We start from the raw sequence: 13,952 nt of genomic DNA, 5'->3' as shown, positions 1-13,952 counted from the left end.
CGATGAGACCGCACCCTCTCTGGGCCCTCACTGGATGCTGGGCATGGTGCACGCACTCGACGTTTGTCAGTTGCCTTATCCCCGCATGTCAGAGAGAGACAGCTATCCCTGCCTCTCCTGGGCGTTTCCTGAGCACCGAGTTCTTCCCATTCGTTATCCCCTCGAATCTCTGCAGCAGCCTGTTGGGACCATTTATTATCTGTGTTTACAGAGACTGAGACGTGGAGAGGTTGTGTTGCCGCACAAGGTCAGAGCTAGTAAGCAGTAGAGCTAGGATTTGAACCCAGGGCCCAGAGCTGTTCTTTTAGGCTCTGCCTCTGAAGCTGCTGTCCTGGTTGGAAGCCCTGTGGCCATGAGGAACCTAGTGCCTGTGGTTTGCTGGGACACCTGTGCCTCACGGGCCGTGTGATGCCGATTGCTTCTGAGAGCATGGCAGAGGGCGCTTCCGGGCAGGTGCTGATCAGGAGCACATGGCTCTGTCCCAGGGCAGGGTGGGGCTTTTCCTGCTCCTGCAGTCCTGAAAGCAGGAGGTGTGGGGCACATCCGAGGCACTGGCTGCTGGGAGATCTTCCTATGGAACGCAAATACTTGTCAGTCCATGCATTAAAGTTTTGGATCACACTGGCCTTCATGGACTCCCTGGGCCTGGCCCAGAGCCCTGCCAGCTCCTGGGAAGCAGCCATCCACCAGCAAATCAGAGCCGTCCTGGGTCCCGGCTCCTGCCATCTGCACCCATCAGACACACAGAGCCACCTCCGCAGCCTCCCAGGCTGCCAGATAGTAAAACGAAATCCTCCCACAGGGTCTCCTGATAGTGAAATGCGACCATGGCAAGACTCCCGTGTGGATGCCTGGGAGACATTACTTTTCTTCTCCTTTTCTTTTCTTTTTTTTTTTTGAGACAGAGTCTTGCTCTGTCACCCAGGCTGGCGTGCAATGGTGCGGTCTCAGCTCACTGCAACCTCTGCCTCCCGGGTTCAAGTGATTCTCCTGCCTCAGCCTCCTGAGTAGCTGTGACTACAGGCATGTGCCACCACACCCGGCTAATTTTTGTATTTTTAGTAGAGACAGGGTTTCACTATGTTGGCCACGCTGGCCTCGAACTCCTGACCTTGTGATCCACCTGCCTCGGCCTCCTAAAGTGCTGGGATTACAGGCGTGAGCCACCACGCCCGGCCCTACTTTTTTCTTTAGTATGTTAAGCTGGGAGAGAACCAAGCTCAAGGGTCATCAGTGGCCTTCTGCCCTATGAAGGACAGGCTTGAAGCCATCACCAGGTGTCCCCGTGGCGCTATGGGGAAGGCTACTGGATGGTTCTGTGTGAGGGGTGTCCCGAGGGACAGCACAGAGAGGCACGCTCTGCCTTCCTCCTGCCTCACGTCACTCTTTGAGTGAACCTGCTTTTGTGCCTCCTCTGAGAGGCCCTTGGACCCGCCCCTCATCCTGGCCTGCAAGGCCCGGTAGCCTGCCTCTTTGGACCTTTGTCCATGTCTCTCCCACTGCGTCCCTGTGTTCTGGTGGCTCCCCACCACCTCCCCCCTCTGCTCTGCTGCTCTTTCCTCTCCGCTATTCTTTTCTCTCCCTGTGGTACCAACGCTCCCCCTACCTCCGCCTGCCTAACACCTGGTCTTTCAGGCCTCAGCTCAGATGCCTCTCATCTGAAGTCACACCCGGCCTTAACATCGTTGGGCTGTCTTGAGGGCACCTGATGCCATGTGGCGTGGCCTCATTTACTTCTCGTCCGTCCCCCCAGCCAGAACCCAGGCTCCTCTGACCTACACCCCTCTGTACACCCAGCACTGAGAGGCCCCACAGATGCTGCCAGAAACCAGCTGCAGAGCGGGGAGGTGGAAGGCCTCTGCCCTGGAAAAGCACGCGCCCGTAGGTCTGTTGGATCTGTGTCAGCATAGCATACCGTCATGTACTTCATCACCCTCAAACAACACACACTTGGCTTCATTCCACTTTTAGGACTTGCAGACAATGCTTGGCTCCTTCCAAGATGAGCATTGCCCTGCCCAGAGGCTGTGCCTAATTCTTGCCTGGCTCTGTGCAGCCCTGCCCTAACAGCCTTTGGCCAATGGGTGGCGCCATAGCCACGTACATTGACTCGGGGGTGAAAGAGACAGTTCTAGGCATCGTTTTACTGTGACCTGTTGTGAGTAGTGCAGGGTTTGCTGGGGGACAAGCCTGTGCAAACTAGAATGGGGAAGCATCGGGCCACCCTCGCCAGCTCTGGAACTTTTCTTGCCCAGCCCCAGATGCAGTCACAGAGTCCCTGCGCCTGTGTGCAGGAGAGTCACCTGGGAAAGGGCTCAGACAGAGGCTCCCAGCCATACCTCCAAAGAAGCAGGTGCTGGGTTTGGGGTGGGCCCCGGAGCTTGCATGTTTGCCCCACCTCGGTGAGTCCTCGTGTAGGTGGGTGAGCTGCACGTCGGTGTTTTGGGGGCGGCAGGCGGTAGGTGGGAGAGCACAGACGCACACGCCAGGGCTTGAAGTGACTGCCACATACTCTGTGTGCCCTGGGACGCTTGCCTAATGTGGCACCCCTTGTCGGGGTGCTGTGAAGATCACCTGGGCCAGTGATGCCAGAGCTGGCCCAGGCCCCTCCCTCACCTGCTCCCTGCCCGCCCTGGGGAGCCTGAGGGCTCCTCAGTGTCATGCTGTCAACGTCCTAAGGAAGCGATTGTTGCAGTAGAAAGTCATGGCAATCCTCTGGGAAATGGAGACTCACATGTCCCACGGCTCAAACACAAGGTCATCTTTTGTGTCATTTATTCAGCAAAGATGAGAAGTCAATTCTGAGTGTTGGTCAGGATGCCGTGAGGTGGCAAAGGCCAGGCCAGTCACTGCTGTCCCGAGAAACACTTAGGAACATATATAAAAGTATTTGTCCTTGGGCCCAGAAAATAATCCCAAATGCAGAAAACGGTTTAAGTGAAAGGGTGCCCATCACAGCATTGTTTATAATGAGAATCAATTGGGGATGCCCCACATCTCTAACAGAAGAAGAGTGTTCAATTCCACCTGGCTAGCAATTGAAAGTAATTTTCTAAAAACAAGTTAGGAGCCGGGCGCGGTGGCTCAAGCCTGTAATCCCAGCACTTTGGGAGGCTGAGGTGGGCGGATCACGAGGTCAGGAGATCGAGACCATCCTGGCTAACACGGTGAAACCCTGTCTCTACTAAAAACACAAAAAATTAGCCGGGCGTGTTGGCGGGCGCCTGTATTCCCAGCTACTCGGGAGGCTGAGGCGGGAGAATGGCGTGAACCCAGGAGGTGGAGGTTGCGGTGAGCCGAGATCGCTCCACTGCACTCCAGCCTGGGGGACAGAGAAAGACTCCGTCTCAAAAAAAAAAAAATAAATAAATAAAATAAAATAAAATAAATAAATAAATAAATAAAAACAAGTTAGGTGTGGTTGCATGTGCCTGTAGTCACAGCTACTCAGGAGGCTGAGGCTGGAGGATCGCTTGAGCCCAGGAGGAGTTTGAGGCTGCAGTGAGCATGATTGTGCCTGTGAATAGCCATTGCATTCCTGCCTGGGCAACACAGCAAGGTCCTGTCTCTATAAATAATAATAATTTTGCATTGGAGTGCCATGAAAAGGAAGTCGCTGGAAAGGATAAGGAAGTCTTTCACATACAGCCACCGTCTGGGTGTTTGTGTCTTCCATGTGTTGAAATCCTCACCCCCAGGGTGATGGTATTAGGGGGTGGGGCCTTTGGGAGGTGACGAGGGCATGGGGGTGGAGCTTCATGAATGGGATGAATGTCTTCATGAAAGGGGCCTGAGGGAGCTCATTTGCCCCAGCCACCATGTGAGGACACATGAGAAGCACTGTCTATGAACCAGGAAGCCGGCCCTTAGCAGACACGGAATCTGCCTGTCCCTGATCTTGGAATGACCCAAGTCCCTGGAGACTTCCCCCCTCCAGGACTGTGAGAAATAAATTTCTGTTGTGTCTAAGCTGCCCAGGCTATGGCATTTTGTTATGGCAGCCCAATGAACTAAGACCCAAACCTACAGAGGATGATCCTCAGGGAAGATGAAGAGAGAAAAGCAGGGTGCAGCGCCACTTGTCCATGTCCACCATCTGGGAGCCCCACCATGTGGTTTCACCATGTGGATGTGGAATCCGATCTGACACATGGGACCCAGCTGCCAAGGGGTCCTGTGTGACGGGACGAGGTGGCCAGAGGTAGACCCAGCACCATAGGCTCTTTTGTTCCTTTTACATTTTGAATCATGAGAATGGGTCGCCTATTTGAAGGATAAATAACATTTAATTTTTTTTTTTTTTTTTGAGACGGAGTCTCGCTCTGTTGCCCAGGCTGGAGTGCAGTGGCGTGATCTCGGCTCGCTGTAAGCTCCGCCTCCCGGGTTCACACCATTCTCCTGCCTCAGCCTCCCGAGTAACTGGGACTACAAGCGCCCACCACCACGCCCGGCTAATTTTTTGTATTTTTAGTAGAGACAGGGTTTCACCGTGTTAGCCAGGATGGTCTTTATCTCCTGACCTCGTGATCCACCCGCCTCGGCCTCCCGAAGTGCTGGGATTACAGGCGTGAGCCGCCGCACCGGGCCACATTTAAATTTTTAAAAAGAATAGTTGGGCTGGGCACGGTGGCTCACGCCTGTGATCCCAGCACTTTGGGAGGATGAGGCCGGTGGATCATCTGAGGTCAGGAGTTTGAGGCCAACATGGTAAAACCCCGTCTTTACTAAAAATACAAAAATTAGCCAGGCATGGTGGTGCACATCTGTAATCCCAGCTACTCAGGAGGCTGAGGCAGGAGAATTGCCTGAATCTTGAAGGCGGAGGTTGCAGTGAACCGAGATTGCACCATTGCATTCCAGTCTGGGCAACAGGGCGAGACTCCATCTCAAAAAAAAAAAAAAAAGAATAGTGATTGCAAAGAGCCATGTCACAACACGGGCAGATTATTTTTCCCATATTGAATGAAAAAGAATCAAGGGGAGAGTGTATTTAGTGTTTTGTTGTTGTTGTTGTTGTTGCTGAGATGGAGTCTTGCTCTGTCACCCAGGCTGGAGTGCAGTGGCGCAATCTCAGCTCACTGCAACCTCCCCGTCCCGAGTTCAACCGATTCTCATACCTCAGCCTCCTGAGTAGCTGGGATTACAGATGTGCACCGCCACGCCCGGGTAACTTTTGTATTTTTAGTAGAGATGGAGTTTCACCATGTTGGCCAGGCTGGTCTTGAACTCCTGGCCTCACGTGATCCGCCCACCTTGGCCTCCCAAAGTTCTGGATTTTATAGTCATGAGCCACCGCGCCCGGCCTAAAGAAGAATAGTGATTGCAAAGAATGTGTCACAACACAGGCAGATTATTTTTCCTATGTTGAATGAAAAAGAATCAGAAGGTGAGGGTATATATTTACTTTTTGCACAGCTATATTAGACTAAAACTGCGAAATGAGCCAGGCAGCCGAACAAGTGAGACAACAAAACCCACCCCGATTCTTGGGAAAAAAGCCTGGAAAGAAAGATCCCAAAATAGTAACCATGGTTATCTTTGAATGGGAGGAGTGACGTTCCCCTTCTTTCTACTTTTCTATATTTCCCAAATTTTCCATAATGAGTATGTATGCATCTTTTCACTTTATATTATGCAAATAATGCATGCCTATTGTGAGAAAATCAGAAGAAAGGAAGAAGCAGCTGGTGATCCCACCAGTCGGGGAATCGCCTGCAGCAGTTGCTTTGGGCTCCTCTACATCCCTGTGCTTTTGTGTTTAGGAATGTGCGGTGCTAGGCCGGGCGTGGTAATCCCAGCACTTGGGGAGGCCGAGGCGGGCGGATCACGAGGTCAGGAGATCGAGACCATCCTGGCTAACATGGTGAAACCCCGTCTCTACTAAAAATACAAAAAATTAGGCGAGGCGCGGTGGCTCACGCCTGTAATCCCAGCACTTTGGGAGGCTGAGGCGGACGGATCACGAGGTCAGGAGATTGAGACCATCCTGGCTAACACGGTGAAACCCCATCTCTACTAAAAATACAAACACGGGGGCCTGTAGTCCCAGCTACTCTGGAGGCTGAGGTAGGAGAATGGCGTGAACCCGGGAGGCGGAGCTTGCAGTGAGGGGAGATTGCACCACTGCCCTCCAGCCTGGGCGACAGAGCGAGACTCCGTCTCAAAAACAAAAAACAAAACAAAACAAAAAATTAGCCAGGCATGGTGGCGGGCGCCTGTAGTCCCAGCTACTCGGAGAGGCTGAGGCAGGAGAATGGCGTGAACCCGGGAGGCGGAGCTTGCAGTGATCTGAGATCTTGCCACTGCACTCCAGCCTGGGCGACAGAGCGAGACTGTGTCTCAAAAAAAAAAAAAAAAAGCACGGTGCCAATAAATTGCAATACATTGGTTGCTTTCACAGTGGGGAATGAAAGCAAAGGCAAAGGCAGTTTCCAGGGAGCATGTCCCGGGTGGGGCTCTCGGGGCTGGGCTGGCTGACCTGGGCTGACCACTGCCTCTGTCTCCACAGGAGCGCTGTGTGGCCGCCCTGGCTCGTGTCGAGCGCACTGACTTCCTGTCTCCCATGTGCATCGGTGAGGTGGCGCACGTCAGCGCGGAGATCACCTACACCTCCAAGCACTCTGTGGAGGTGCAGGTCAACGTGATGTCCGAAAACATCCTCACAGGTACTTCTGGGAGCGACAGTGGTGATTGGCGCACTAAGGGCCATGGCTACACAGCTGCTTCCCTCCTGAGGGCAGAGGATGCTCCAGGGCCTGGCCCCTTTTTCACCAATGAGACCTCCCTCACCTCCCACCGTGGCCCTGGGAGCAGCTATGTCCATTGCCCTGATTTTGCAGACAGGAAATGGGCAGAGAGGGGTTAAGAAACGAGTTCAGTTACCCAGAGCAGGACTCAACCCTGCTGTCTGGGTCCGGCCGGAGCACATCACTGCTGCCCGTCCTGCTGCCCGTGGCCAACTCATCCATGGCAGGGGCTGGGCGCGGGCTGTGAGGCCGGTATGCACCATCCACCCCTCTGCAGATCTTCCTGCCCTGCTTGCCCTCCTCAAACATAGGGAGGTGTTGGCTCCAGAGAGGACACTGCCTGCTCCTGGGAGCCCCAGAAACCAGGCTCAGATAGAAGCTCACTGGGTGAACCTTTGCCTCTGCTTTCATCTGAATATTCTCCTCCTTGGCCATGGTAACCATGGAAACCCCCTTCCCCTTCCCACTGGGCGCTGCAGGAGGGGGCGGCTCCAGTGTTCGCCAGCTCACGCTTCTTTTTATACCCAGGCTGGGGACGGGAGGTGAGGGGGAAGGCAGGCCTCTTCCCCTGCCCCTGGCCCTCTCCCCGCCACCTCCCAGGTCACCAGTCCTCCCATGCAGAGAGGCTGGGCCGGTTTCCTCCTCTTCCCCATGCCTGTTCCTCAGCAGTGGCTGCCCCGTGGAGTGCCAGCTCACAGCTGTTGAAGGGGCTCGAGTCCTCTTCCTCATGACAGGCAGGTGGGCAGATTGAGCTGAGCGAGGGCCTGGGGTGGAAGGTGGTCTGCATTCCCATTGCCTGCTGCTCCCTCGGCAGGCACCTCTGACATCAGAGGGACCCTGGATGCTGGTCTCAGGATGTGGCACAGGAAGGGGTGTATGGGCACCTCCCACATCAGGAGCAGCGCCCACGACTCGGGAGAGGCTCAGGGCTGGGTGGGTTCCCCACTTTAGGGACCTTGGGGATTCCCTGCCATCTCCTGTGAGGTCGCAGCTCTTCTCTGACTGTGCTGGGGGTGGAGCCTTGGCCCATTCCTGGAGAGGAGGGATGGCCTGCCATGCTCTCCTGCTTCCTAGGACCTTCCTGCTTGTGAGGGCCCAGTCAGCAGCGCCCTTTGTCATTGCAGGAGTTGGTGGCTTCAAAAATGCCAGAAAGGGATCTGCTTTGCAGATTTTCTGCCATGAAAGCCCCCTTTGTGGTCCATCAGAGGCCACAGCCTCAGAGGAAGCCCTGATGAGCAGGTTTTTGTTTTGTTTTGTTTTGTTTTTTAGATAGTGTCTCACTCTGTTGCCCAGTCTGGAGTGCAGTGGTGCGATCTCGGCTCACTGCAACCTCTGCCTCCCAGGTTCAAGCTATTCTCCTGCTTCAGCCTCCTGAGTAGCTGGGATTACAGGCATGAGCCACCATACCTAGCTAATTTTTGTATTTTTAGTAGAGACAGGGTTTCACCATGATGGCCAGGGTGGTCTGAAACTCCTGACCTCAGGTGATCCACCCGCCTCGACCTCCCAAAGTGCTGGGATTACAGGCGTGAGACACCGAGCCCGGCCGAGCAGTTTGGGATGATGAGAGAGGCAGGGAGACAGAAAGGCATTCTCAGGCTTTCAGCATGGCTGGGAGCCGCTGTCCCCACAGCAGAGAGCGATGCATGCCAAAGGTCAGGGGTACTGAGCTTGAGGAACTCCCCAGATCATGAACTTCCCTTTCCTGGCCGCTTCTGCTGGCCCATAATAGACATGGAACCGATAGTGGATGAGCAAATGAATGAATGAATAAGTGAATGAGCAGAGGCGACCAGGAAGAACTGGGCGTCAGTGCTGAGACATGCTGGCTGATGGGGTTTTGATGAGGACGACACGATCTGACATATTCGTGGGGATCCCTCGCTCTTTAGGGGCGGAGAGGGGGAGAGGCTCCTGTGCAGAGCCAGGGCAGGCGCGAGCATGAGAGAACAGCCCCACCAGCTCACCCAGAAGGTGCTGGGAGCTTCTCGGCCTCTCCGCTGTGTCCCGGCCACCACAGCCCTCGGCCTTCTCCTCCTCCTCCGAAGGATGGGCTCAGAGACGGACAGAGATGCCCACCCTTCCTCCCTGGGGACATCAGGGCTGGCATTGCCCTGTCGTGCGTGTGAGGCTTGGAGAAGGCAGGATGCGCTTGCCAGCACATGAAGGCTTTTCCCAGTGGGGCTGGGCGGTGCCCCAGGTTCTTCCTCCCAGCTTCAGCCTTTTCCCTGTAGCAGGGGCTGGGCAGGGAGGCCTTGGAGCCCCGAGGCTGTGGCTTTTCTCCATATCTTGGTCAGGCCCCGCAGCCCGCTGTTGTCTCACTCTGTGACTGTGGGTCTCATCTCCCCCTCTGTCTCGCTCATCTCCTCGTCTGTGCTTCTGCTTCTCTGCCATCTCTCTCTGCAGTCTCTATTGTTCTCTTGAGGCCCTTCTCTGTCTCTGCCCATGTGTCCCCTGGAAATTGAACTTATGAAGGCCCCAACACCAAGAACAGCCCCTGGCACACAGTGGGCACGCGGGGAGCATTGGCTGAATGGGTGGTGACGTCTGAAAGATGGGGTATTGCAGGTGGGGGCAGAGGACGCGCGCGGGGACCCTGGCCCGGAGCAGGCTGAGTCATAAGCTGTGTGCGTGACAGCCGTGTGCTGTCTCCACCCCAGGAGGCAGGGGTCCCCTGTTTTGTGTGTCCCCTCTACCTGGGCTGTGCTGCCTGTCACGAGGCCGCAGAGCGAGCACAGGCCCAGGCAGATGACCTGCAAACCTGCCTTTGAGGCAGCTCATTTATCTCCAGCAACTGTCAAAATATTAAGCTAACTGGGATGTGATTGCTGTGAATTGCTCCAGAAAAATAGCTGGGAGCTCTTAAGATTTTAAGAGTTTTTTTGTTTGTTTGTTTGTTTGTTTGTTTGTTTTGAGATTGAGTCTTGCTCTGTCGTGCAAGCTGGAGTGCAGTGGCGCGATCTCGGCTCACTACAACCTCCCCCTCTCAGGTTCAAGTGATTCTCCTGCCTCAGCCTTCCGAGTAGCTGGGATTACAGGCACGTGTCACCATGCCTGGCTAATTTTTTTGTATTTTTAGTAGAGACCTGTTAGCCAGGATGGTCTCGATTCTGAGCTCGTGATCCGCCTGCCTCGGCCTGCCAAAGTGCTGGGATCACAGGCGTAAGCCACCGCAGCTGGCCGAGAGATAATTTTTTAATACTGCCGTTGTCTTTTGATGGTTTCATTAAATGATGGAGAAAATACAATTAGCATGTTTGCCTCATTTGCTCCATGGTGTTCATTTAGGTCCAGAGGGCCACTCGAGTTGTCATGGAAACCGGCTTGTCAGGCTGGCTCTAGCAGAATCCAACAGGAAATCTTTATTCCCAAAAGCAGGTTGTCAGATTCACTCTCAGTCACAGTGCGGTGGAAATATTTTCCCATATTATTTGCCTGTGGTTCCCAAGCACTGGGAGCCCCACGTCCTCAAGGCGTGTTCCGTGCAGGGAGGAGGGGCAGGCACAGGCCTTTTCTTAATGGGCCCCCTGGGGCTTGACTTGGAGCCTGGGGCTGTGTTTATTGAGGAGGAAAAGCACTTTGCCTTGGGAAGGCAGGTTCAGGTAACTGGTGGGAAGTGAGCTCCTCTGGGGGTTTTAGGCAGGGCCCTGGGGCTACTCCTGTCTCCCTTTCGTCTGTTGTTTCCTGCAGTTCACTCTTCTGCTTTATAGTGAGGATCTTCCACATTGGAGAAGCCACTTTTATTTGTTTTTTTTAAGACAGGGCCTCGCTCTGTCGCCCAGGCTGGAGTGCAGTGGTGCAAGCTAGGCTCACTGTAATCTCTGCCTTCCGGGCTCAAGCGATCCTCCTATCTCAGCCTTTGGTGTGCACCGCCATGCCCAGCTAATTTTTTTTTTTTTTTTTTTTTTTTTTGAGACAGAGTTTTGCTCTTGTTGCCCAGCCTGGAGTGCAATGGCGCCATCTCGGCTCACCGCAACCTCCGCCTCCCAGGTTCAAGCTATTCTGCCTCAGCCTCCCAAGTAGCTGGGATTACAGGCACCACCACGCCCGGCTAATTTTTGTATTTTTAGGAGAGACGGGGGTTTCTCCATGTTGGTCAGGCTGGTCTCGAACTCCCGACTTCAGGTGATCCGCCTGCCTCGGCCTCCCAAACTGCTGGGATTACAGGCGTAAGCCACGGCGCCTAGCCAACCCAGCTAATTTTTTGTATTTTTGGTAGAGACGAGGTTTCGCCATGTTGCCCAGGCTGGTCTGGAACTCCTGAGCTCAAGTGATCCACCCACCTCAGCCTCCCAAAGTGCTGGGATTACAGGTGTGAGCCACCGTGCCTGACAAAGCCACTTTTTAAAGGCATCCTTGCAGATACTTCTCTGAAATGACTGGGACGTGGGAGTATGGCACCAAGTTGCTGTGTGACCCAGGGTAAACCCCTTGACGTCTCTGGGCCTCAGGCTCCTTCTGTACAAGTGAGGGGTGTACACCAGGGATCTCTAGGCTCCTTTAGCCCCAGCAGGCCACGAGCCTGTGTTTCTCAGCACGGACAGGCCTCCCTGTCCTGCAGCCCCACTTTGCTCTGTGGGTGGGCTCAGTGCCCCAAGGAGTCAGCAGCCTATAGCCCGTCTCTTGGCACCTGGAAGCTTCTGGTGGAGCTTTGGATGGGCTAGCACTAGCACACCCGAGTGTCTGGTGTGAAGGAAAGGAAGTTCCTGGGGTGGCAAAAATGGGGCTTTGATGAGCTGGCTCCACTGCTCTGTGCTTTGGGCTGTGGGGGCCCTGGCCGTCCCCCCTGCCCCTCCCCTGGGCTGCTCTGCCTGGGCACAGCCTCCACATCCTCCCGAACCTCTGCAGCCTGCATGTCTGTATGGGCCAAGTGTCTTTCTGGGCTTCCCCGTTTGGCGGGAGTTCTTGGCAGTGCTTAGACAGGTGGATGGGATCTGCAGAAGACGTTGCTTATCTGAGCATCAGGACGTCAAGTTCCCCAGCAAGGTGCTTTTGATTTTGACGTTCGATGTCAGCAGCGATCAGTTGGTGGAGACTTGAGCCAGCAGGTGAAGCGGGCTCAGCCTCGTGTCCCCAGGCAGAACGAAGGGTGTCTTCCTGCAGCCAATCAGTCCTTCCCCTCTGTCTGGGAGGCTCATCGGGACCCTCTGATGTGTTTTCATAATCAGGCTCCCTTTCTGTCAGAACACCAGGAAGAGGGGGTTGCCTGCAGTTGGTGCCCTCCAGGGTGATCCCTGTTGGGTGTTGTGGCTGACCAGCTCCGGACCATCCAGGCTTCAACCACGTGGTCTGATGTCTTTTCAGCAGCCCCTGGAAAGGGAGAACTGCCCCAGAGTGGGTGCATTGGGAGGGGCTGGGATCCTGAGCTCAAGCCAGTTTTGGGGGGGCATGCCTTGTGATGGGGGTGGGCCCTATGCAGCCTCTCTCCGTGGGCTCTGGGGTCTCTTGTTCTGTTTGTCCACACTCACATGATGGCAGCACTACCCGGCCAGGATGCTGAAAAGGCCTTGGGGCCTTGGGGGTTGGGGGCCAGAGAGGTGGTGCACAGTGCGGTGTGTTTCAGGTACTGGGACTGGGCGCTGGAGCAGCACCTGCCATGTGCCTGGCTGCTCACATTCCCACCCCGTCTCCTGGGCGTCACTTAATGTGATTTTCTTCTCTTAAGGTGCCAAAAAGCTGACCAATAAGGCCACCCTGTGGTATGTGCCCCTGTCACTGAAGAACGTGGACAAGGTCCTCGAGGTGCCTCCTGTTGTGGTAAGGTGCCCTTTCTACTTCTCTCTTGGGGGCAGATGGCAGAGATCAGGTCACCTCACCTGATGGTGGGAGGCTCGTTCAGCTAAGGGTCCCAAGGGAGCGACAAGCCAGAGCTAGGGCACAGGGGGCCAGGTCCACCAGCAAGCAGTGTCCCCTCTGGGCTGGGCAGGGCATCCCTGGCTCCACGGGAGTTTCTGTCCTGCCTCCGAGGAAACACGGGTAGGGAGGAGACATGTCTGTGTGGGATCTTCTAATGTATGTTTAATTCATGCTGGGAATGTGAGCGCAAGCTGGCCCAGAACCCGTGGACGTAAACATCCCTCCAACCTAGGGACCTTTTTGTCACACTCCCTAACCAGAGAAAAGACAGTGACAGGATCATGATAGTGACATGTCCTTTCGGGAGCCAGGACCACCAGGCTGCCCGGGCCGGGCCAGCTGCTCCCCCGTGGCCCCTGCAAGCTGGTTCTGATCTCTGCTTCTGACGCAGTGGCTGTGGAGACAGCTCTCACATGAGCTTTTGTCTTTCTCCCTTCTTGTCCCCTGCTGGGGTCTGCCTCCTTCTCTGGGTTTCTCTCATTTCTGGCTTCGCTGTGGTTGGAAGCATCTTTCTTTCTTTCTTTCTTTTTTCTTTTTTGTTTTTTTTTTGTTTTGTTTTTTTGAGACGGAATCTTGCTCTGTGGCCCAGGCTGGAGTGCAGTGGCGCGATCTCGGCTCACGGCAAGCTCTGCCTCCCAGGTTCACGCCATTCTCCTGCCTCAGCCTCCCGAGTAGCTGGGACTACAGGTGCCCGCCACTACGCCCAGCTAATTATTTTATATATTTTTTTTAGTAGAGACGGGGTTTCTCCGTGTTAGCCAGGATGGTCTTGATCTCCTGACCTCATGATCCACCCACCTTGGCCTCCCAAAGTGCTGGGATTACAGGCGTGAACCACTGCGCCTGGCGGAAGCACCTTTCGTAATACCAGTTCATTATGTTGTCAGAGGGGTCCTGCCATGGGCGGGCCTGCGGGCGGAGCCTGTGGAAGCCACGCATACAGACTCTTGGAGGGGAGACGTTGGGAATAAAGAAATTTAATTCATTCTCTAAAAGTACTCCCTCGCCTCCTTCTCCTGTGCCCCAAGTTCACTGGCAAGTCCAAGGACAGGTGTGACCAGCTCCTCCCGCAGCCTGACCCTGCGGTCCGCAGGCCTCAGCCCCCAGGAGGAGCTCTTCTTAGAGCTCTGAGTCTCTGCAGTGTGGGCCCCGGCAGGGAGCTTTTCCTCCGGCTGAGATATATATATAGAATACATTTTTAGAAATAATAAAACTGAGAACCAGATTGTCAGGAATTGGTGCCTGCTCTTTTTGCTTCCAGACCCAATAGAGACGCTGGGTGCTCTTGCCGCTGCCGGAAGCCCTGGTTCCCTCCCCAGCGTTTGCCGGGCGCAGGCCACTTCCTGCCTG

At 54.9% G+C, this 13,952-nt stretch overlaps 2 protein-coding genes across 4 annotated transcripts in view; both read left to right on the top strand.

The window, feature by feature from the left end:
• The window catches only part of ACOT7 (acyl-CoA thioesterase 7), a 126,978-nt gene that overhangs the window by 47,173 nt on the left and 65,853 nt on the right, over positions 1 to 13,952 (top strand). For all 3 annotated transcript variants that reach the window (XM_032758739.2, XM_058444179.1, XM_058444178.1), the window contains exons 3-4: positions 6,509 to 6,665; positions 12,412 to 12,503. In XM_032758739.2, the coding sequence (XP_032614630.1) occupies positions 6,509 to 6,665; positions 12,412 to 12,503 (249 nt within the window). The remainder of the gene's footprint in view (positions 1 to 6,508; positions 6,666 to 12,411; positions 12,504 to 13,952) is intronic.
• The window catches only part of NOL9 (nucleolar protein 9), a 239,836-nt gene that overhangs the window by 213,154 nt on the left and 12,730 nt on the right, over positions 1 to 13,952 (top strand). The gene's annotated exons all lie outside the window — the stretch shown is intronic.

This window comes from Hylobates moloch, unplaced genomic scaffold (genome assembly GCF_009828535.3).
Source record: "Hylobates moloch isolate HMO894 unplaced genomic scaffold, HMol_V3 SCAFFOLD_9, whole genome shotgun sequence".
Taxonomy (NCBI): domain Eukaryota; kingdom Metazoa; phylum Chordata; class Mammalia; order Primates; family Hylobatidae; genus Hylobates; species Hylobates moloch.
The sequence above is the reverse complement of the archived record's forward strand: the minus strand, read 5'-3'. Positions and strand labels throughout refer to the sequence as shown.